This window comes from Gobio gobio (genome assembly GCF_949357685.1).
Source record: "Gobio gobio genome assembly, chromosome: 21".
NCBI classification, from domain to species: Eukaryota; Metazoa; Chordata; class Actinopteri; order Cypriniformes; family Gobionidae; genus Gobio; species Gobio gobio.
The window spans coordinates 15,253,578-15,277,510 of NC_137117.1; the positions used below are offsets into that span (position 1 = coordinate 15,253,578).

At 40.0% G+C, this 23,933-nt stretch overlaps 1 protein-coding gene across 3 annotated transcripts; it reads left to right on the forward strand.

The window, feature by feature from the left end:
* Positions 1–17,521: 17,521 nt before the first annotated feature.
* mul1 (mitochondrial E3 ubiquitin protein ligase 1) lies at positions 17,522–21,120 on the forward strand. Of its 3 annotated transcripts, none has more exons than XM_079802170.1 (5): positions 17,522–17,577; positions 18,040–18,178; positions 18,257–18,344; positions 18,503–18,623; positions 19,624–21,120. In XM_079802170.1, the coding sequence occupies exons 2-5, from the start codon at positions 18,059–18,061 to the stop codon at positions 20,351–20,353; spliced, it is 1,059 nt and encodes a 352-aa protein (XP_079658296.1). In that variant the 5' UTR covers positions 17,522–17,577; positions 18,040–18,058; the 3' UTR covers positions 20,354–21,120. The 3 variants fall into 3 exon arrangements, with proteins under 3 accessions (XP_079658296.1, XP_079658297.1, XP_079658298.1); XM_079802171.1 differs by having other exon boundaries at positions 17,527–17,577; positions 18,051–18,178; XM_079802172.1 differs by lacking the exon at positions 17,522–17,577 and having other exon boundaries at positions 17,949–18,178.
* Positions 21,121–23,933: the final 2,813 nt, after the last annotated feature.

Sequence of the window (23,933 nt, forward strand, 5' to 3'; positions counted from 1 at the left end):
CATATGAAAGACGAGGGGGTGTGTGAATTAATTAACTGTGACTTTTACTAACGAGGAAAGAGGAGATCTGGATGAAATTAAGACTTTGGCCGTGATTTACAACAGAGGGCTGTAATTTAACATGCTTATGTAACTCGAAGACTTCTGGACAGACAGACTTGTGTGTGTTCAGAAACAAATTTCAACTTTGAAAAAAGTCAAGACTACGTGCAGTAGAGCTGTGAGAATATTTGTTATAAGATCACAATCTCGATTCAAACACCCACACAATCTTATTCCTAAATGACAACAATTCGGCTATGAAAACCTTTTGACAAGTACAACCACAGCGAACATTCAAATCTGCGTTGGCGCTGAGCCAGAGAGAGCAGTCGTCATGTATAGGTATGTCTGTTTCAATAATTCAAATTATCTCAGAAGTACTGGGATAAAAAGGTATAGATCGGATTTAAACACTGATGCCTACGGTAGTGATCAAAATAGAGCAAATCACATTTTGAAAGCAACGATGCTTTAAATAAAGATTGTATCAATTACACTGTTGAACCAGTAGGTGGCGACAAGTAGGATTGGGTACCGAACTCGGTACTTTTAAGGGCACCGACCGAATTACGTCGGCACTACAGAGTACCGATTCACATTAAATCAATCGGTATCAAATGTCGGTACCTGAGAACGCATCTGGTGATATAGACTAGTGTCTGTGAATATTAAAGCGCAAAAAGACTATTTATTTTAATCATGTGTGTCTCTGTGCGAATGAATGCGTAGATGCACGGTTTACAGTCTATGGGTTTACCTCACACACTCACTCAGAATTGCACTGTGACAGTCGCATGTTTCCATCTCTGCCTCTCATATGAGGACATGAACGCACAAACGTCATCTCCAGAGCTACTGAGAGTCACTTTATGAGCATTTTACCATTTAATTTGAGAAAAACTACCGTCATATCAGAAACACAGAAACTCAAAGCTCTTCACGGCAACCCGTCAAAATAAAAGTTCGGCTAACTTGACAAATAAATTACTGTTGTACAGTAGAATTTAGATACTCTCAATGTAATAATAATACTAATATTAAATCAATTATCAAAATGTTATTTTTTTAAGTAATTTTTTGTCATGTTTGAATTTGAACCATATAAAGCTCAGTTGTGCAGCACTTTGTTTGACAAAAAAAGTTTAATTAAATCAAAAGGTAAATTACATTAATGTCTTATGTCTTCATTTGATTACCAGAAAATCCATAACACAATTTGTGGGAAATTTTTCATAGAAATGAAATTAAAAAGAAAAAAAAAAAAGAAAAATCCTACTATTTACTAGTAAATATTACAGTATACAAACATCACAGACAATGGCAGACAGCGACCAGGGCAGCTCTGGCATAATGTCAATAACACTTCTATTAATGACTTACAGGTTCTTTACAGTTATTTATGTAAACATCCCTAAAGTACAGAAAAAAGGTACCGGTACCAAATTTCAGGTACCGGTACCGATACCGATATCGGTTAAAATGTGAACAGTACCCAACCCTAGCGACAAGTGACTGTTTAAAAATGTATTTGTTATTGAATCATTCATTCAAGAGATTCGTTCAAAAAAATCTGCTTTAGACATAAATAGACTTGTTTTATTACTAAGCAAGTCATTGAATCATTCATTCATTCATTAAAAAAAAAAAAATATATATATATATATATATATATATATATATATATATATATATATATATATATATATATATATATATAAAACAACATATTTATAAAATAGATTATAAGTTAACAATTAGTCAGAACTTCTAGTAAATTACATGTTGTTATTTATAGTTGCCTAATTGTGGGAGAATCATGATCTATATTTGAAACAAAACAAAAAAATCTTGATTCTAAATGTATCCAGAATCGTGCATCTCTAATGTGCAGGGTCATATTTCACCTCAAAAATCAAAAGAAAGAAATTATTAAATTATTTATTATTAAAAACTTATTTAGATGTTATATTTTGCATATTAAAAATACAATACATTTTAAATTGTGAAGCCTAATTCCCAAGATGAATGACTCTCATGAGCTGGTTATTGGACATTTCAAACATACAAGTTACTGGTTTAAATCAGTCTGAAACACTGTATTCAAATCATGTACATTATTAGCAAAGAGATAATTTCTTATATGTAAAAAAATTTACATAAGTGAAATATGCCCAAATGAAGGGGGGGGGGGGTGTAAAAATTATCAGACCCATAAATTATTCACCAATAAATAAAAGAGCAGAGCAATAATATTTTCAGAGTGATAAACCATTGCAGGTTTCCTTCAAAGTACAGTAGGGTTAAACACAACTTATCTTGTTTAATTTCATTGGAGAATTGGGACTGCTTGTACTGTGCCTGACAATTAACAGTTATACAGGCATCCATTTCGCAGAGAAATGAGGAGGAACATTTGTCTCCTGTGCTCATTATTAGACTTCTTCATCAGAGCCAACAGAGGAAAATCGCACACAGGCATTATTGCGCCGTTGCCCTCGTGATTGGAGCCGAGAGAAAAGCTGCTCACAGTGCTGAATGCACCACCGTATTATTCTGTGAGCACTGAAAATCTAACTTCTTTTTGGCTCCTTTGCAGGACATCGTTTATCAAGACCCATTTCCTCACAGGTCCTCTCCACACAGTGTTACAGAACAAGAAAAAAAGAAAAAATCAATCCAGTCATCTTTGTTTTAATAGTGCTTTCTAAGGCAAGCATCATTTTCACCATTGCTCATATATGGTTTGGGGATTGTTCAAATTTCTAACCACAAGTATTAAACGTGTAACTCATCCAACAATGATCATGGTGCGCACGTGAATGATACCTCAAACCATGCAACCGGTTTTTGCTTGCATACTTAAAAAAACATTCACCTCCGCAATAGGGATTGCAGTGAAATTAATATTCTAACCAATATGATAATTTTCATGCTATAACTGATAACTCCAATATTTAGATTTCACAAGCTAACATGCTAAAAGTGAAAAGAAATGGTCTTAGCAATAGAGCTGCACTAATATTAAAATTCTGGCATTTAAAATTAATTCGTTTAGCAATTAGAAAGTCTTTAGCAATTATGAAATACCAATAATTTAAATTGTATTAATTTTAAATTTCATTCGAACGAATGAATATATTCATTAAATTAATTCTATGTGAGCGTTAGATCAAAATTAGAATGCAATATAGACTGATACTGAAATTAAAACCATCTTTACTATCAGTTGATAACTAATATGGCACCAATATTTTGTGCATCCCTACTCATAAACACCCTAGCAAGCACTCAGAACACCTTAGCAGCTGCATAGCAATGCCCTGCAAGACCATTGCTGTGTCCCAAATCGCATAGGCCTACTATCTGTATAGTATTCAAAATGAGAAATGTGTCCCAAATCATAGTATGTTGACATGAGTATTCCAAAGATGCACTATATTGCCAAAAGTATTGGGACACCCCTCCAAATCATTGAATTCAGGTGTTCAGATCACTTCCATGGCCACAGGTGTATAAAATCAAGCACAGAGGCATGCAGACGCTTCTACAAACATTTGTGAAAGAATGGGTCGCTCTCAGGAGCTCAGTGAACTCAAGCGTGGTACCGTGATAGGTTACCACCTGCAATAAGTCCATTCGTGAAATTTCCTCACTATTAAATATTCAACGGTCAACTGTCAGTGGTATTATAACAAAGTGGAAGCAATTGGGAACAACAGCAACTCAGCCACGAAGTGGTAGGCCACGTAAAATCACAGAGCGGGGTCAGCGCATTCTGAGGGACACAGTGTGCAGCAGTCGCCAACTTTCAGCAAAGTCAATAGCTACAGGTTGCCAGGAGAACGGTACTTGCCTGACTGCATTGTGTCAAGTGTAAAGTGTGGTGGAGGGGGGATTATGGGCATCCCAAAATGTTTGGCAAAGTACCTGGATGGTCTTCTTTATCTGGTTAGAATCTGAAGTGCATATCCGTGCACACTGTAACGGCTAATATTTAGGATTAGATTAGAACTACAACCATAAATAAAAAGTGTTTTTTAAAAAAAAACATGGCAGATGTGCAAGTCCAACGGTTATGTAGAGAGTAATTATTGGTCATTAACTTTTAAATGCATAATTATATTTAAATTGCAAACACATGAGGAGAATCTCCGCATGAAAGACCCACTACTTGCATATCGGCGTGCTACTACATTTCTCTCTGTTAAGGTCCTTTCACACTTGACGCGATTTTGACGTGCAAATAATTCGCGCAATGGATTTATTTTTTGATCAGCTGTTTGTGTAATGAGTGCTTCCACACCGAACTCGAATGTGCTGTGGCAAAAAAACGATGTTTATTTTTTTGTTTTGATGCCGATTTTTTTTTTTAACACTCGCAATGACAGAAAAGGCTTAAACCAATCACATACAAGGAAACAAAGGTCACGAAATGTCCAGTTGATGTCATTAGCTATTCAATCAACATTAACCTTTGCCAGGCATCGCATTCTCATGAGATTACAGCTGTAGTTGTAGTTACAGCTGTGTTTGCCCTCTGTAGACTACAGACAACGATATCATAACCTTTTGAGTTAAGTGTCCGTAACTATGGAAATGAATGTGTTTCCGTCAGTACGACTGTGGCACTTAAAGGGTTAGTTCACCCAAAAATGAAAATTCTGTCATAAATTACTCACCCTCATGTCGTTCGACACCCGTAAGACCTCCGTTCATCTTCGGAACACAAATGAAGATATTTTAGTTGAAATCCGATGGCTCAGAAAGGCCTCCATTGGCACAATGCACTTTACACTCTCAAGACCCTTAAAAGGTACTAAAGACATCGTTACAAAGTCCATCTCACTACAGTGGTTCTACAATAACTTTATGAAGCGACGAGAATAGTTTTCGTGTGCAAAAAAAAAAACCTAAATAACAACTTATATAGTGATGACCGATTTCAAAACACAGCATCATGAAGCTTCGAAGCGTTATGAATCAGTGAGTCGATTCAGCGGTTTGGATCGCCAAAGTCACGTGATTTCAGCAGTTTGACACGCGATCCGAATCATGATTTGACTCGCTGATTCATAACGCTTCGAAGCTTCATGATGCTGTGTTTTGAAATCGGTCATCACTATACAAGTCGTTATTTAGGTTTTTTTTTTGCAACTGTCACCGCAAATGTTTTGGAATGTTGGAGCTCTGAAACGTCACAGACATCGCAAATTCGCGTCGCGGCTGATGTGAAGGGTTTTGACGCAAACGATTCACTCATGAAATATTCGCTTTTCCGATTCGCTTTTTCGTTACGCGTCCGGCGTGAAAGGGCCTTTACGGTAGGAAATTTAATTTAATTGAATGTGGAAGATTTTAAAATGTGACATGTGGATGCACGTAATTAAGCGGCAGCGCCATCTGTTAAAGACGTAGTTATGACGAAGTAGTTTGTCCCAAAGCTTGCCTACTTTAGGGCCCTATGATTTCCGCAAAGCGTAAAACAGACAGAAACGCGGAATCCAGTCATAAAAACAGAATTTACTGTATGATGTGGAATTTGTCAAATCTTGGAAGAATAAATCAAAAGTAGGTCAGTACACTTGAATCAAATCGCGATTTAGTATAGTGTCTGTGAATATGAAACTGCAAAACGACTATTTAAATATGAATCTAAGGTCTTCACAGCAACCTGTCAAAATAAAAGTTTGGTTTAACCTGAAGAAATTATGACAGCTAATTTATTATTATTTATGTCTCAATGTAATAATAATATTAACACTAATAATAATAATATTATTAATTAATGACCAAAAAAATTAATATGATTAAAAGATAAATTAAATTAATGGTTTGTGTCTTCATTTGATTGCCATACATTTAAATACACAGAATTTATGAAAAAGATTTTATTTTATAGAATTAATTCTTAAATCATTGATTGAATAAAATGTAATAAAACTGTTGAATAAAATGGAATTGGAATCAAATGTATTTCATAGGGTCCTAAATTGTGCAAGTGTCATGATTTCAAATAATTAGACATGCTTTTTGATTACTACTTCATTTATTTAATTCTAATTTAATTTAATCAATAAATGGGAGTCCCAAAAAACGTGTCCAAAATCGCATACAGTACATTTGAATTCACTTCGCAAACTTTAAAAAAGTACAGACATACTACATCCACCATGTTGTTACTGTCACGTGACCTACCAGCGTCAGTTGCGTCACTTCACTTCTATTCATAAATCTGCCATTAGATAGTAAAGTGTCTATTGAATACGCACTTAAGGATCTTGGCAGAAGTAGCCGGTCATCCGGAAACTTTTCGCACACCGTTTTACCAGTACTATATTCTGACACACGAATACAAACATACTACTGGAATATAGTGGGAAGTATTAAATTTAGGACGGAGCACATATCATCATGGCTGCATGAACAAACACGCCTTTGTTTCTACAGAACACTAAACTGTCAGGCTGTTTTTGTTATATTGCTCCCCACAGACAGCAGCCTTCTAATCAAATCAGCGTCTGCTGTCCTTAATAAGCCAATACAGCGTCATGTACCAAAGGGTTTAAGCAGAACGAAAGGAAGAGGGTCGATCTCATAGATGTGTAATTTATGGCCAAACGCAAGGTCTGTGGACTGCTCGCTGTAAAGAATGAGCTGGCCTGAACACTCTCCTCTAGAAGCTGGAGTCAGTGCCAAGAGCAGAGCAATACCTGCTACTAAACACAGACGTAAACAACGAATATAAAGCAGCCGCAGAGGGTTGTATCATTTACTTTTAAAAGAGATGATTCACTTGTTCTTTTCTCCTCTAGGTATTGCCCTTGCATTATGAAAAGTCTAAGAGGTGTTATGTAAGAGATATTATATATACTTATTACATGGCTACTTTGTGAATAAATACAAATATAAATGCACATGCGTTTTTTATGATAAAATAGACTTGGTTGAGCAGCCCAAACTAAGTGGCCTTAGTTTTAATTCATTATTTTTTTTTACTGCTATGTTCTAATGGAGACCTTAGGCTTTATCAATGCAATGTTTGACAATTCAGCTGTTTTTTGTTGTTGATGATGCATAATTTCTGTCCCCATACTTCCTCTCTATCTGCAGAACATTGGAAATTAAATGAAAAACAAACATTAGCATCGCGTATTATGACACAAAATGTCCAAGTAGCTGGCCTGATTCATCCTTTTTTGCATATTCATAATGTAAGGCTACGAATGCAAATGAGGCTCTCTGCTGAAGTTTGTGGAAAGCGGAAATTAGCATCACTGTGATGCAGGCCGGTGCCAAAACGAATCATTATTTTTCCTTTGAGGAGCCTCTCCAATCGCATTATGGCTCACGATGAATGGCAAAACTTTAAGTACAGATTATGGATATTGGTCATCCATCAGTTTCTGGGTGGAAATGCAAGACAAAGAATGCATAAAGCATAAAATGCATAAAGAACACACTAACATTCTCTCTTGTGTATACTACTCACTATCTAAGTTAATTATGTCCGATTTCTAAGAAACTTGGTCATGATGCATTACAGTCCTGAAGTTTTTCATTCTTTAGTGTGGGATTTTGCAACAAAGGGCAAAATGGTATTATGATAAATAGCACAAAATCTATACTCTACTAATAATTGGCTTTGGTTTTTTGTAATGCACCTCAGTCTGAAATCTGCACTTCTCTTCAAAAGTTTGGGGTTGGTAAGATGCTTTTTAAATAAGTATCTTATACTAACCAAGGCTGCATTTATGTGATGAAAAATACAGTAAAACAGTAATGTTGTGAAAATATTATCACTATTTAAAAAAAAACTGTTTTATATTTCTTGAATATATTTTAAAATGTAAATTAATTTCATATTTTTGTGGAAACCGTGATATATTTTTTCAGGATTTTTTCAAAAGAGCATCATTTATTTGAAATCCGAATAATTATCTGAATAAAATTATTAATTTCTTTCAAAGAAAGTCTTATTTCTTTAAAAAAAATTATGAAAAAACACAATGGTAATGTAAAAAATATATAAGAAGGGAAAAAAATTAAATGCGTTCTCTCGCATATGTTTTGCAAAGCATAGAAATTTAGTTTTTTCCTCCCACCTCCCATATTTTTCCCATCACCATGTCCCTTTAGGGGCTGCGCACAAACGTCCTGTTTAGACTGCATCATGTAAATACAATCCATCTGGAAACATGCCGTAATTTTAGTTTAAAGCACGTGTGTGTGAGGCGTACGGTACATCAGCATCCCCGCACACCTTCATCGATGCGCTGTGCAGCACTAATGCAGACACATCTGGTATCCAGCACTTCCTGTTTGTTGCCCGCCCACCCATCTGTCTACACCTTTTTTTCCAATCCATGCTTGACTGGGCACTGTGTTTCTTGTCTGAGTCTCTTCAGGGGTAAGGAACAGCGCACTACACACACAGTTTGCTCGTTCCTTCAACAAGGTGAGTAATGTTAAAGCTGAGGCCTGAGGCGGGAGCTCTGGTGAGTCAGCTGTTGATGTGGAAAGGACATTTCTCACATGTTTCTGCTTGATGTTCGCATTAGTCAGCCATAATTGAGCAACACATCACTTTCTGTCAGGTGAACAACCCATCTTGATTAATTGATGGAGTTTTTGAGGAACTTATTAAAGGTCTCTAAATGGCCTGACAAACTCACTGCACTGTATTCTAGACCTCTACTCTCACATGCTATATTTATAATTTATAATTTCTTGCACAACTTATATCCCTTAGACATTCTTTGTTGTTTGTTCAAAACCCATCAAACTACTGCAATAATTCAAATCAAACCATTTAACATACAGACTCCATTCACACTGTGTTGAAGATAATTGACTGTAAATTAGAGATTGACTTATACTGCTTTTTTGACACAATAACTAAATGATTATTTGACTACAACAATAATAACAATCTGCATTATATTATTTATTATTATTATTAATACTACTGTTATTTGGTATGTTATTATCATTTTGTATATATACAGATTGTGAAAAAGAGTCAGGATAGGGCTCGGGCAGAAATCGTGTTATGGATGCGATTATTAACATTACTGTAGAATGAAGCAGAGCAGGACCGAGTGTTGTGGAGCTGAGCAAGGCCGCTGGAGCGATTGTTAATAAGATGAACGGAACACACGCCTCGCAAGCAGCGGGACTTTTATAGTGCCACAGACTTTTATTATTCGCCAGCACCATTTACGCTTTTCCGGTCATGAGTATGAGGTAACGCAGCTCTGTTTATCATATTAGATACATCTGAGTGTGTTGAAAATGATGTTATGACGTTACTCTGTGCGTTCGCTTGGCGGCTGCTATGACACTTGTTGCACACTGCAGTCAGAGTAAAGCGTTTCTGCAGAATAAAACCGGAAACTGAGGGGAAAGCAGATATGATGCAATCGACAGGCGACGCCCTCACATGTCCCGGTTCCCTGGTTAAAATAGCAATTTTCTCACGATTTACAAATAGTTGGAAACATTTGTGATATTGTAAGTACTTAACTGAACACAATATATAACACTGGCCTAGTGGTTTTGGGACATTTTACTGCAAAAATGTTACATAGGGCACCTTTAATAATAACAATAGTAGTAAAATAATAAACTTTACATGCAATCTAAATGATCAAAAAAAAATTACTTTCATCTTTGTTTTGGGCTGTGTCTAACAGTTATGCTACACATTTAGCACTTCAAAATGAATGGCCATTATTTGTGTAAACATCCAAACAACATGTTAAAAAAATTAATTTACCTGTAATATTAGAGTTGGGTGCTTTTCCCTAAAGCCTCATTAGAGTTGGATGCTTTTCCCTAAAGCCTCTCCAAATGGTGCCAATGGTTCAACTGATATTCAATCACCAGCAGCGGATTGAGATGAAAAGTGTAGATATCTGAAAAATAAATAAAATATTAGTAAATCTCTAATGTAAATCTTATACTTGCAAATTTATGACAAGATGAGATAACTTCCCCTCCTTCAAATAATTCAATTAAACTAATCATTATATATATATAATGTGACGAGTCTCTCTGGGCATATCAGTGTCGCCCTGGCAACCAACGCACGGCACCTGCACGACCTCATCACGGGCTGATCGGTCACAGCTGCACCCGATCAGCGAGAGGGTGTAAAAGCCGCTGCCGCTCTCACTTGAGCAGACACCCGTCTCATGCTGAACGTGCTGGAACTAACCCTTTCTCTCTTACCTCACAGAAGGCAGCGAGTGACCGACAGCCCGACTGAGCACGCCTGGACACCCACCTTCACGAGCACGAGGACTTCACAGGGACACCAGCCACGACGACAGCACGCACCTTTGTTTCACCGTTTGCACCTATTCCCCAAAGTGTTCACATTAAATCCACCCTCCGGGGTTCACTTTCACGAGCTACCTTGTTGTGTGATTTCTCACCCGTGACATCTGGTGGAGAATACGGGCAACTGCATGAGAAATCACACACAAGTGTTTGCAGTTTTCACCGCACTCAAATATATTTTTTGTTCTCTTTCTGTTCACCACCCCAGCACTGATCGGCGCTCTCTCTTCCGTTGGAGATGGAGGAAATACTGAAGCGCCTCACCGAAGTCAGCATCCGCCAGCAGCAGATCGTGGAACATCTGGCCACTCGGCAGGGCCAAGCTGAAGAAGATATCGCCGCCCTTCATGCCCAGGCGGCCCAGCCAGTTCCACTACCTGACCCCCGCATACGAGCGACTCGGCTGCTGCCTAAAATGACGGATCACGACGATGTTGAAGCATATCTCCAAATTTTTGAAACAACGGCCAATCGGGAAAGATGGCCCATCGAAGACTGGGCTTCCGCGCTGGCTCCCCTCCTAACCGGTGAAGCCCAGCGAGCTTATTTTTCCCTTCCTCCCGCGATCACGAACGACTACAGGGAAGTGAAACGAGAGGTCCTCGCCCGGTTGGGGCTTTCTCCCGTCTGCGCAGCGCAACAGTTCCATGAGTGGGAGTTTAAAGGTCGGATGCCAGCGCGGGCCCAGGCCGCTGATCTCGTCCGGTTGGCTCAACATTGGCTACTGGACGGGGAGCCCACCGCCGGTCAGGTAGTGGAACGAGTGGTCATCGATCGCCTCCTCCGCGCCCTGCCTCGGTCCCATCGTCAGGCGGTGGGTATGAGGAACCCCGCCACTGTCCTCGATCTGGTGGAGGCGATCGAGCTGGCGGATGCAGTCCACCAGCGGGAGGCCGGAGAGAGAGCGCAGCCATTTCCCCGGAGGGTGGTCCAGGAGCGACGCACGCCGGAGGGCACCTCTCGCGCAGTTGGCAGACCGGCAGTTCCGTTTCCGGTGGACGAGCCCATGCCCACCGCAGAACCAACGACGCCCCCGCGGGCTTGGCTGGCGGGCTGCATCGTACATCAGCACGTCCCACCTGCGGCTCCAGAGGCGGACGTCCAGCTGAACGGTAAGCCCATCCGGGCGCTTCTGGACTCGGGCAGCGCAGTCACCCTCATCCGGGCTCGTCTGTGTCCGCCTCACCCTGGCCAAAAGAGTTACCTCCCGATCACGTGTGTGCATGGAGACACCCAACAAGTACCCGCTCGCCGTGTGAACATCGCTGCCGCCCATGGCACCTGGTCCGTCGAAGCAGGATTGGTAAAGAAACTACCGGTCCCACTGGTGCTTGGAAGAGATTGGCCAGGGTTTGGCCACCTGCTCACCGCCGTTGCTCAGCCCGCCAGCTCGGAACGGAACTGCCGCCGTCGTCGCCGGCCACGAAGATGCCGTCGCCGGCCGGCGCTGCTAGCTTCGGACAGCAGGAGAGATGGTGAGTCCCCCTCGTTAAACTCTAACCTATTCTATGATGTGTTCCAGCAGGCCAGCGAGGGGGGCTCTTTTGCCAAGGAACAGCGGGAGGACGATCGCCTAAAGCACTGCTGGGGTCAAGTTAGGACTGTGGATGGAAAAGACGTCCTCCCACGGCCCCATCCTCTCCCGCACTTTGTGGTCCGAAGCGGTCTGCTATAATGCGTGGCTCAGCGTCGGGGGGAAGGGGAAGGAGCTTCTGGTCGTTCCACGAACGAAGATGGAAGCCATCCTCGAACTGGCCCATTCCCATCCGATGGCAGGTCACCTAGGAGCGGCTAACACCATCCAGCGGATCCGGGACCGCTTTCACTGGCCGGGTCTGGACGCGGAGGTGAAGGGGTTCTGTAAGGCCTGTCCGACCTGCCAACGCACGGCGCCCAGGACTCCTCCCCCCAGCCCGCTGATTCCCTTACCCATCATCGAGGTGCCCTTTGAGCGCATCGGGATGGATCTGGTGGGGCCGTTGCCTAAGTCTGCCCGAGGGCATGAACACATCCTCGTCATCGTGGACTACGCCACCCGGTATCCAGAAGCAGTCCCCCTGCGGAAAGCCACAGCGAAAGCCATCGCCCAGGAGCTGTTTCTGTTGGCCAGCCGGGTCGGCCTCCCGACCGAGATACTGTCTGACCAGGGAACACCGCTCATGTCCCGGCTAATGGCAGACCTCTGCAGGCTGCTGGGGGTGAAACAGTTGAGGACCACTGTGTACCACCCGCAAACCGACGGACTCGTGGAACGCTTCAATCAGACTCTCAAACAGATGCTTCGAAGGGTAGCGGCGGAGGACAAGCGGGACTGGGACCTGATGATCCCCTACGTCCTCTTCGGCATCCGTGAGGTCCCACAAGCCTCAACTGGTTTCACCCCCTTCGAGCTCCTGTTCGGCCGCCAGCCTCGGGGCCTGCTGGATGTCGCTCGGGAGGCCTGGGAACAGCAGCCTGCCCCTCATCGCACGGTCATCGAACACGTCACCCAGATGAGGGAGAGGATCGACCGTGTCATGCCATTAGTCCGGGAGCATCTCAGCAAGGCACAACAGGCCCAACAACGCCATTACAACCGGGCAGCCCAACCACGGGAGTTCCAGCCGGGAGACAGAGTAATGGTCTTGGTCCCTACGTCCGCCTGCAAGTTCCTGGCGTCGTGGCAAGGGCCGTACACCGTGGTGGAGAAGGTTGGTCCCGTGACGTACCGGGTACGCCAACCAGGAAGAAGGCGAACGGAGCAGTTATACCACGTCAACCTACTGAAGAAGTGGCAAGGGACCCGAGACCAGCTCGCCGCCCTGAGTCTCACCGATCCCGTGGTTGTGGACATGGACCCCCACCTGTCGGCTGCCCAGAAGACCGAGCTGCAGAACCTGGTCAGACATTTCACGGATGTGTTCTCCTCTAGGCCCGGGCAGACCAACGTCATCCACCATGACATCAGGACCGCCCCTGGAGTCATCGTCAGGCAACGGCCCTACCGAGTCCCAGAAGCTCGTCGGCAGGCTATTGAGGAGGAAATCCAGGAAATGCTGAAGTTGGGGGTGATAGAACCATCTCGCAGCCCATGGTCCAGCCCCATTGTGATGGTACCCAAGCCGGATGGCACCCTCCGCTTCTGCAATGACTTCCGCCGGCTCAACGAAGTCTCCGAGTTCGACGGCTATCCCATGCCTCGGGTTGACGAGCTGCTAGACCGCCTGGGGAGGGCCCGGTACATCACGACCCTGGACCTCACCAAGGGATACTGGCAGGTACCACTCACTCCCTCCGCTAAATCAAAGACTGCTTTTTCTACCCCTAGTGGACACTGGCAGTACCGGACCCTCCCCTTCGGCCTGCACGGGGCCCCTGCGACGTTCCAACGAATGATGGACATCATCCTACGGCCCCACCAAGCGTACGCGGCCGCGTATTTGGATGACGTTGTGGTGCACTCCGAGGCATGGGAGGAACACCTGGAACGTCTGCGGAGGGTGCTCTCGGAGCTCCGGCGGGCTGGACTGACCGCCAACCCCCGCAAATGCCACCTCGCGCTCTCGGAGGCGAAGTACCTGGGGTTCCAGGTTGGCCGGGGCCTCATCAGGCCCCAGGAGAAGAAGGTGGAAGCCATCCGCAACGCACCCAAACCCCAAACAAAATCCCAGGTACGCGCCTTCTTGGGGTTGGCGGGGTACTATCGCTGTTTCATCCCCAACTTCTCCTCTATAGCCGCCCCCCTGACAGACCTGACCAGGAAGGGGCAGCCCGAGAAGACCTGTTGGACGTCGGCCGCCGAAGAGGCCTTCGCCCAACTCAAGACGGCCCTGACAGCGTCTCCGGTACTCCGCGCCCCTGACTTCGGCTGCCCCTTCCTGCTGCAAACGGATGCTTCCGACACCGGACTGGGAGCCGTCCTATCCCAAGTCCAGGAGGGTGAGGAACATCCCATACTGTACATCAGCAGAAAGCTGTCCCCGGCAGAGAAGAACTACGCCGCCGTCGAGAAGGAGGCCCTGGCCATCAAGTGGGCAGTCCTGGAGCTGCGGTACTACCTCCTCGGCCGTAAGTTCACCCTGCTGACCGACCATGCTCCTCTCCAGTGGATGGCCCGGGCGAAGGATACCAACGCCAGGGTGACCCGCTGGTTCCTCGCGCTCCAGGACTTCCACTTCGAAGTACGACATCGGGCCGGGGCCGCCAACGCCAACGCTGATGGACTCTCACGGATGTGGGCAGCTTTTTCAGGTCTGTCAGGGGTCATTCCCCACCCACCCCTTGTTTCACCCCTACTGTCTCCTCTCGTTCCCAGGGCCAGAACGACGCTTAGGGGGGGGGAATGTGACGAGTCTCTCTGGGCATATCAGCGTCGCCCTGGCAACCAACACACGGCACCTGCACGACCTCATCACGGGCTGATCGGTCACCGCTGCACCCGATCAGCGAGAGGGTGTAAAAGCCGCTGCCGCTCTCACTTGAGCAGACACCCGTCTCATGCTGAACGTGCTGGAACTAACCCTTTCTCTCTTACCTCACAGAAGGCAGCGAGTGACCGACAGCCCGACTGAGCACGCCTGGACACCCACCTTCACGAGCACGAGGACTTCACAGGGACACCAGCCACGACGACAGCACGCACCTTTGTTTCACCGTTTGCACCTATTCCCCAAAGTGTTCACATTAAATCCACCCTCCGGGGTTCACTTTCACGAGCTACCTTGTTGTGTGATTTCTCACCCGTGACAATATATATATATATATATATATGTATGGATATTTCTGTGTGAGAAATCAAATTGGATAAGTCCAGTTTACTTTACACCTATTTTTTACAATGGTTAAGTGTTTTCTTGTATGTAAAATACAGTTGTATGTATTTTACATACCAGAAAACTCTCAACCATTGTAAAATCACTGCAGCATGAGGTCTCAACATGCTTTGTTTTAGCATATCCTTTATAATTTGATACTTTGTAAAAATAAAAATAAAAAAATAAAAAATAAACAGTTTTCCTGTTCCTGTTATCAAATTCTGCAGGTGATCTGTTACACATAAATCATCACATCAGCATGCTATATTTTTTCACGGTGAGCAGTTGCAAACATTCTGGACCAAAACAAATGTGCACCGCTTTTAACTGTCATTATAAATCATCTCTCTTAAGTTAAATGATCCTAGAGCCTGTGGGATGACGTTATAAACTTCCTGGGTGAAAAGCTTATTAATACTCAAATAGGCTTTTCATTAGAAATGAAAGAAATGCTGGGTTTTTCTCATGAATTAGTGTGAATAAGAGCGAACTGTGCATTTGTGGGGCTGAAGAGGAGACAGAGTTCTTTATGAATGGATCAACTCAGATGAATAGTTATGTACCGAATCTCTGTGGCTGTCAGTTTGTCATGCAAATTCACATAGAGCTTCATGCTGTTGGCAAAGGTCTTGCAGTTTATTAATGATTCAGTCGTGCTGTTTCTTTCAGAAGACTGAATTACACGTTTGTAATAACTCAATGGTCAATTGTTGATTGGGAGAATATGAATATTGGTTATTTAAGCATGACTCAACACTGCCATCTGCAGTAATACAGACAGGTTTGCAGCGTCATCAAAAGGCAAGCGGAATGGGACAGTTCACCCAGAAATGATAATTCTGTCATCATTTACTCCAAGCCTGTATGGGTTTCTTTTTTCTGCTGAACATAGAAAAATATATTAAGAAGAATATGGGTAACCAAACAGTTGATGGGCCCCATTGACTTCCATAGTATGGAGAAAAATAATAATAATATGCAAGTCAATTGACTGTTTGGTCACCGACATTCTTCAAAATATCTTCTTTTGTGTTCAGCAGAAAAAAGAAACTCATACAGGTTTGGAACAACTTAAGGGTGAGTAAATGATGTACATGACAAGTAAGCAAGAGTAAATGACAACACTTTCATTTTTGGGTGTACTATCCCTTTAATATATATATATATATATATATATATATATATATATATATATATATATATATATATATATATATATATATATATATATATATATATATATATATATATATATAAACTAACCAACCAATACTGATGACTAGGGGGAAAAAACATTCATAATCATATCAAACAATCATAAATAATAAACTACTACCAAACTTCAACAACAAAAATGTCAATACACAGTTAAAATCTGATCTGATTTATACCACTGTTCAGAAGTTTGGGGTCAGTAAGATTTTCTTTGAAATTATAAATTTTATTCAGCAAGAGATGCATTACATTGATCAGAAGTGACAGTTAAGACATTTATAATGTTACTAAATATTTTTATTTGAATTATATGCTGTTCCTTGGTCATTTGACGAGACTTTTTTTTGGAATAACATTTTTTAATATCCTACGGCTCTGATATTTATGACAATTCCGATAGCAGGTAAGGCAGCATAAATTCCCTGACCCTGATCTTACAAACATTTATTGTATAAGTTTACACACTATATTATCAAGTCTAGTCTGGAATGGCTTCACATAACTGAGCATACAAAACATTTGAGCTATTAAAACATACATTTAATGTCCCTTTATATTTACAGTTTGAGGTAGGATGGCGGAGGCTCTAGATCACATGGTCGAAGCATGTAAAAAAAATCAAACTTATTTTCGCGCCTTTACCCAATTACCTGTAAAGGAGGCGGAGCTGGGAAAGTTCCTAATTGATTTTTCGACTTAAGGGAATCGACTCCAAGGAAGGGATTTAGCGGAGATGTGACGCAAACTTTTGATTCATCCCAGTGTATCGAATCTTTTGAATCTATACAAACAGTCGTTCAAAACCCCTGAGCAGTTCACGACCCATTAACAACATAACTGGCACTAGTTTTAAAATATTAATGTTTTAAATTATCATAAACCAGCAATAAGTGATAGTTTGCAGAAGACTGGAATCAGAGTCGGAGTCGAATCCAAAAATTCTCCAGACTGTTTAAACCAGATTTGCCTTAACAAAATGTCACTATTATTTTTTATTTTAAAAAATCCATTTTAAAAACAGATAATAACATTCCAAGGGGTAATTAGAAAGAAAAAAAAATATATATATATATATTTATATTAATGTTGTATTTTAAAAGTCAACGTAAACTTATCAGAAAAAGGCTTTTATTTTGAAGGGGATTGGGCTGACAGAGAGTTGTACACCAGCACAGCTTCAGTGAAGGTAGTCAAATAACCTTTTCTTTCTGCATGATTGTTCTGTTGAAAACCAAACTTGAACGGTGCCCCTGTCAGATACCAATGTCTTCAGTTTATAAAATTATAAAATAAAATAAATATTGCGTTTTGAGAGTGCATATTTTAGTTTGTTGTTATCGGAAGGTAACGTTATGGCTAGCAGTTCAGGCTAACTGATAGCTGTTTTGTTTTTATAATAGTTACTTACAATATCTGTGTAGAAAATACTGTAATGTAAGACTTGATAATGTTTATTTCATTTTTTTATGATTAAATAAATATTTTACAATGTAAATAAAAAGCTTCTCCTCTTAAAGAATCCCTATAGTTCATAAGCTAGGAATGGGTTGACTTACATAAAGTTTGTCTTGTCCATTGCAGTTTAATCGTCGATGTTTAGTATGTAGACTAGAGCTGTATTATTGTGAGCTGTATTTTTTATACTCAGCTGGTCTGTAGATTGAAGGATGGAGGCCAGTGGCAGACCCTCCACTGCACAGATTGTGTTGCTGGCCACTAGTTCGGCTCTGACTGCTGTTTTATACACCATATACAAGAAGAAATCCAGCCATGTGGCCAGATTAAGGGTAAGAAAACATGTGTATCTTTTAATGACACCACCACTTGAAGAATTAGATCATAGTTAAACCTGACCTGTGTAACAGGAGGCCAAGAAGATGTCATTAAATCCAGACCTGAAAACTATCCTCAATGAAGCTCCAGGAAAATGTGTTCCTTATGCAGTTATTGAAGGTATGGCTTCTGAGATTAATCTAGTGTTGCATTTGGTCAAACCTGCTAATGTCGATACAATAACTATTCACTCACTATAATAAAGACATGACGCAAGCAAAACAGCATAGCATTAGTGGTTGGTAATGTTGTAATATTTGTATTCATACTGTGTTTAGGTGTTGTGCGCTCAGTGAAGGAGACCTTGAACAGCCAGTTTGTAGACAACTGTAAAGGGGTCATCGAGAGGTTGACCCTAAAGGAGAAGAAGATGGTGTGGAATCGCACAACACATCTATGGTACTGTCCATTAATACTATATAATATATACACTATGATATATTGTCAATTGCAATATCAGCGATTTGTGTTTTATCATTTTAGTTCTCTAAAGAAATGTATACATGGACACAATTTGTATTTGTCCGCAACTAAGATCAAACGGTTTTAAGATCATGTGAATACGATTATTATAGATACATTTATTTTAAAATATTTCTACTTTAAATAATTATTATTTATTGTTTTAATATAAAATATGTATAATGATATTGTTTTTAATAATTATACTTTAAGTATACTTTAAACATTTAATTATACCTACATATTTTTTATATTTAGATAATAATTTAAATATTATTTGTTTTAATATTAATAATATATATTATTTAGTAGCTTTTCAATTACACATTATTTCAATAGTTATACTTAATATTTAAATATGTATTGTTTTAACATGAAAATATTTGTTTTTTTAATAATAAACTATATCATACTTTATTTAAATCTCTAAATATGCCTACGTATTTTTATAATAATTTGATAATGCTTTAAATATGTATTATTTATTGTTTTTTAATATAAAAATTATCTTTATAATAATAATGTACTATAATTATAATACTTTTATATTTTAATCATTATAATTATATTTAACTTTGATAGATAGATAATTATTTTAATTAAATATAATATTTTTTAATTAAACTGAAATTTGGATTTAATTAAACTATATCATACTTTATTTAAATCTCTAAATATACCTTTATATTTATTTTTAATATAAAAGTAATATTTATAATAATTGTACTATAATTATAATTATTTTAATCATTATAAATATTTAACTTTAATATATATTATATTTATATATATATATATATATATATATATATATATATATATGTGTGTGTAATTTTTTTTTTAATTAAATTTTTGTTTTTATTATTAAACTTACATTTTTGTTTTATCTTAAATTATATCCTATTTAATTCACTGTGCTAATACATCTTTCTTTTAGGAATGATTGTGAAAAAATCATCCACCAACGCACCAACACCGTGCCCTTTGACCTGGCCCCACATGATGACACTCTTCCCACAACAGTGCGAGTGGTCCGTCCACTTGATGCAGCTGAATTGGATCTGGAGACCACTTATGAGAACTTTCACCCCTCCCAGCAGTCTCTGACCAACGTCATCGGTCACTTCATCAGCGGCGAGCGGCCGCAGGGCATCCAGGAGACGGAAGAAATGCTCCGTCTGGGTGCCAGCATGACTGGCGTAGGGGAGCTGGTACTGGAGAACAACGTGGTTCGTCTTCAACCCCCTAAACAGGGCCTGCGTTACTTCCTCAGCCGCCTGGACTATGACATGCTCCTGAGCAAGCAAGAGGGTCACCTGCGGCTCTGGAGGGTCTTGACTGTGCTGTTTGGCTTGACTGCCTGTGCCACGCTATTCTACCTGCTGTGGCGACAGTACGTGCTGCGTAAGGAGCGGAGGAAAGAGCGCAGCCTACTGGATGAGTACAGGAAGGGGCAGAGCAGACGTTTGAAAGAGCTCAACCTGGCAGAGGGGGATATATCTCCTACTACATGCACAATATGCCTGAGCCACGAGCGTTCCTGTGTGTTTCTAGAGTGCGGTCATGTGTGTACCTGTGAAGAGTGCTATAGGGCCCTGCCCGAACCTAAGAAGTGCCCCATATGCAGGGCTAAAATAGACAGGATTGTCCCTTTGTATAACAGTTAGAGGCTTTATTATGAATATGTATGCTCTTTAAAATGAGGCACTTTGAGAGCAGGTTTTTGGATGTGAGCAAAGCATTTCTTGCCATGTAATATTAGCCATAATCCAAATACTCTGCAGTAAAAAATATTCTTCCAGATTGAGTTGGGTTTTGTATTCTGTTAATCACTTGTGCCTGTGTGAACTGAAATTCAGTGCTGTTTGTTATATTTCAACCAAAATCAAAACAAAAGAAAAATTATAAAGATGGTTTCTTCCATTTAAAAAAAGATCAAATTTTAGGACTATTAGGATTGTTTTGCCTTGTGAATATTTTCCATGGTGGTTCACATTAGTTTCTGACTACTGTATTTTTTGATTGCAGTTAAAAAAATTTAACCGTTATGAAACAGTTCAACATTTGTTTTGTTTTACTTAACACTTATACTTTGCAAGTATACAAGGTTTGTGCTTAGTCATCATGAAAATATTACAATATGTTCCTAAAAATAGGTTTTATTTTCTTTATGCAAAATAATATTTTTATTTTGGGGTTAAATATTGACATGCTCACTTTAAGACATGTTAATTGGATATCTGTTTTTGTGGTGCCCTGTCATTGTTTGTTTTGTTTTTTGTAAGAATAGTTCCTGTTTGAAAGGGCGGCAGGAGATTTTAATCTGAATTATTAAAGGGAAATCTATTAAAACCAAATAAGTTTGTTCTTCAGTATGGTTTGATATGTATAATTTGACTTGGGGAAAAAAATAAAGAATGTTTTTCTGTAGTGGATCAGTCCGTGTGATCAGAATTTCCATGTATTAGTTGTGTATGTGTGAGAGCCACATTACTTCACACCACAGGAGATACATATTGTATATACTAGTTTAATTTGAGATGGCCACAATGAAGTACTAAAGGTCTACACGACAGTTCGCAAAGACCCGCCCCCTTTAGTTACTGTTGCTATGTCCGACAAGCCATGGCACTCTCACGCCTCACACGTTCTCACGTAGAGAAAATACATCGCGGAGCAAAGAGGACACTTGACAACACGCCGACAGACAGGACAGAGCAAGTAACTTTTGATATGAAACACAGTCTAAACTTTGAAATTGTCATTTTTAAAAGAAATTTAAACAAAAAATAGCGTTTTGTGGCTCTTTAATGTGTCGTGATCGCTGTAGCGCCTCAGTTAAAGCTGCTTGTGAACCGATTATCTCTTTCTTGTAGTTCATTGATAAGCATGAAATAAACATGAATGAACACTAAAATAAATGTTGATTAAACCAAGGAAAGACGTCAGCACACCGTTTTTCCAAATTCAAGTCCGCCAACGTTAATCTACGAACTCCCCTGACTGCTTTGTCGGACAAAACGGCAGATTCGGCGATGTGATTGGTCAGATCGCCTGTCAATCAAACTTAAGGCGAAGGGTGAATTGAACTGGAAAGGGCACAATAAAGGTTTTTTTATGTTCAGACCTACAACCTTTAAGTTACATGCCCCCCAGGCATTTAACCACTAATCTACATTTGCAAAGGGTAGGAGCAGCCGCTTGCAGGTGATATTCATCTGACTGACGTCTACCTGGTCTCTGAAGTAACTGTAATTTGCATCCTTTTGTATATCAGTTTTTCCAAATATCTCCATCCTGCTTTTAAATTACACCACCTTGTTGTTTTCTGCTACATGTCTGAGGTGTTACCTTACAAAGAAGACATCAGTAATTTTAGCCAACACAAGGAGCTGATACGCCTCACCAGATGCCGTCTCAACAACTTCTGCACGTTTCCTTGAGATTTGTACTTGTACAGTCTCCGTGTGTTTTTCAGAAAGTCAAAGACACCTTGAACAGCCTTTTTGTCGACAACTGCAAAAGGGTCCTGACAGAGAAGAAGGTGCTAAATCACGCAACAGACGTCAGGTAAATGTTCTACATTTGTATATTAAAATTTAAAGTTAAAATTATTAATATTATGAGTAGCCTATTCGGCACCTGGAAGGGTGGATTGAGTTAAACTAATACGTGTGTGTGTGTGTGTGTGTGTGTGTGTGTGTGTGTGTGTGTGTGTGTGTGTGTGAACCTGTTGCCAATTGTGTGTGTATATATATTTATATAGGCCTATACAGTATATATTTAATTGGCAACAGGTTTTCACACTCAAGCTGTTCATATCAAGCGAGATGCAAAAGAAAAATTGTACAAAAAGTGCCAGTTTATATAACGCAAATCTGACTTTATAACTGACAAAATCAGAATTGGGAGATTATATTAGAGTATATTAAGATAAAAAGTCACAATTATCTTTTATATTGTTTTAAATTGTAAACAAGGTACCATACTCGTCTGCACTTTGTCCAGAAGATGTGAAAGCTGTTTTAACAAAAGATAATTGACCTATTAAATAATTCTAATAAACTTTTTCACTTTGTGTGAATGGATCTATCCACAGTTAAGTTTTTCAGCCTTATTATTATTTGCAATACATATATTTGTTATCCACCAATCACAATAAAGGAAGTCAATGACTTCCTTTATGCAAAGCATAAACCATCACTAAAATGTAACAGTTATGTTTTCACTCTCATGTAATGTATACGAAAGATACAAGATTTGAAAGTATAATGATAATAATAGTGGTTTATAGTTTATTATGAAAATACTAATAGGGACAGTATTGTTCAAAAGTTTGGGTTCAGTAAGATTTTTTGGAAAGAAATTATTAATTAATTACCATTAAAGAAAATGCCTTTTTAATACCATTCAAACGTTTGAGGTCTTTAAAAAAATAAAAAATATATAATTCAGAAAGGATCAAAAGTGACAGTAAAGACATTTATACTAAAGTTTAAAAGATTTCTGTTTCAAATAAATGCCTAAAAATGCATCACGGTTTCCACAAAAATATTAATTAGTCAGTAGTACAAAGCAAATCCATCATATTAGAATGATTTCTGAAGGATCATGTGACACTGAAGACTGGAGTAATGATGCTGAAAATTCAGCTTTGAAATAAATGACATTTGAAAATATATTCAAATAGAAAACATTTAGTTTACATTCTAATAATATTTCCCAATATTACTGTTTTAACTTTATATATTTATTTTATTTGTATCAAACAAATGCAGCCTTTGTGAGCATAAGAGACTAAAAAAAACCTTGTACCATTCCCAAACTTTAGAAAAGTAGTGTAAATATAAAAAATGTTTTTTTTTTTAATATTTCACAGGTGTGTGTTTGTAGAGTAATTTAGAGTGGTTTAGAACGAGGCTCGACCAATCAGAATCAAGGACGGGAACTACCCATTCTATAATCACATTTTTTAAATGTTCCAACTTTTTGCTCTGCCTATTTGTTGCCGCTATGGCTTTTGACAGCTTGAATATCTAAAAAACATTTTTTTAAACAAAACGATGCATTTTGACAGCTTGACTGGTGTTGTGTGCAAGATGGTGCAAGACAGCAACCTGGTTTGTGTTCCACCTCTGGACCTACATCCCGTCCTCACTCTTCACTCCCTTCTAAAGAAGAGAAACCTGTGGCTCTTGAAGGTGATGTTTTGCCTGACCTCGTGCGCCATCTTCCTCTACGTGCTGC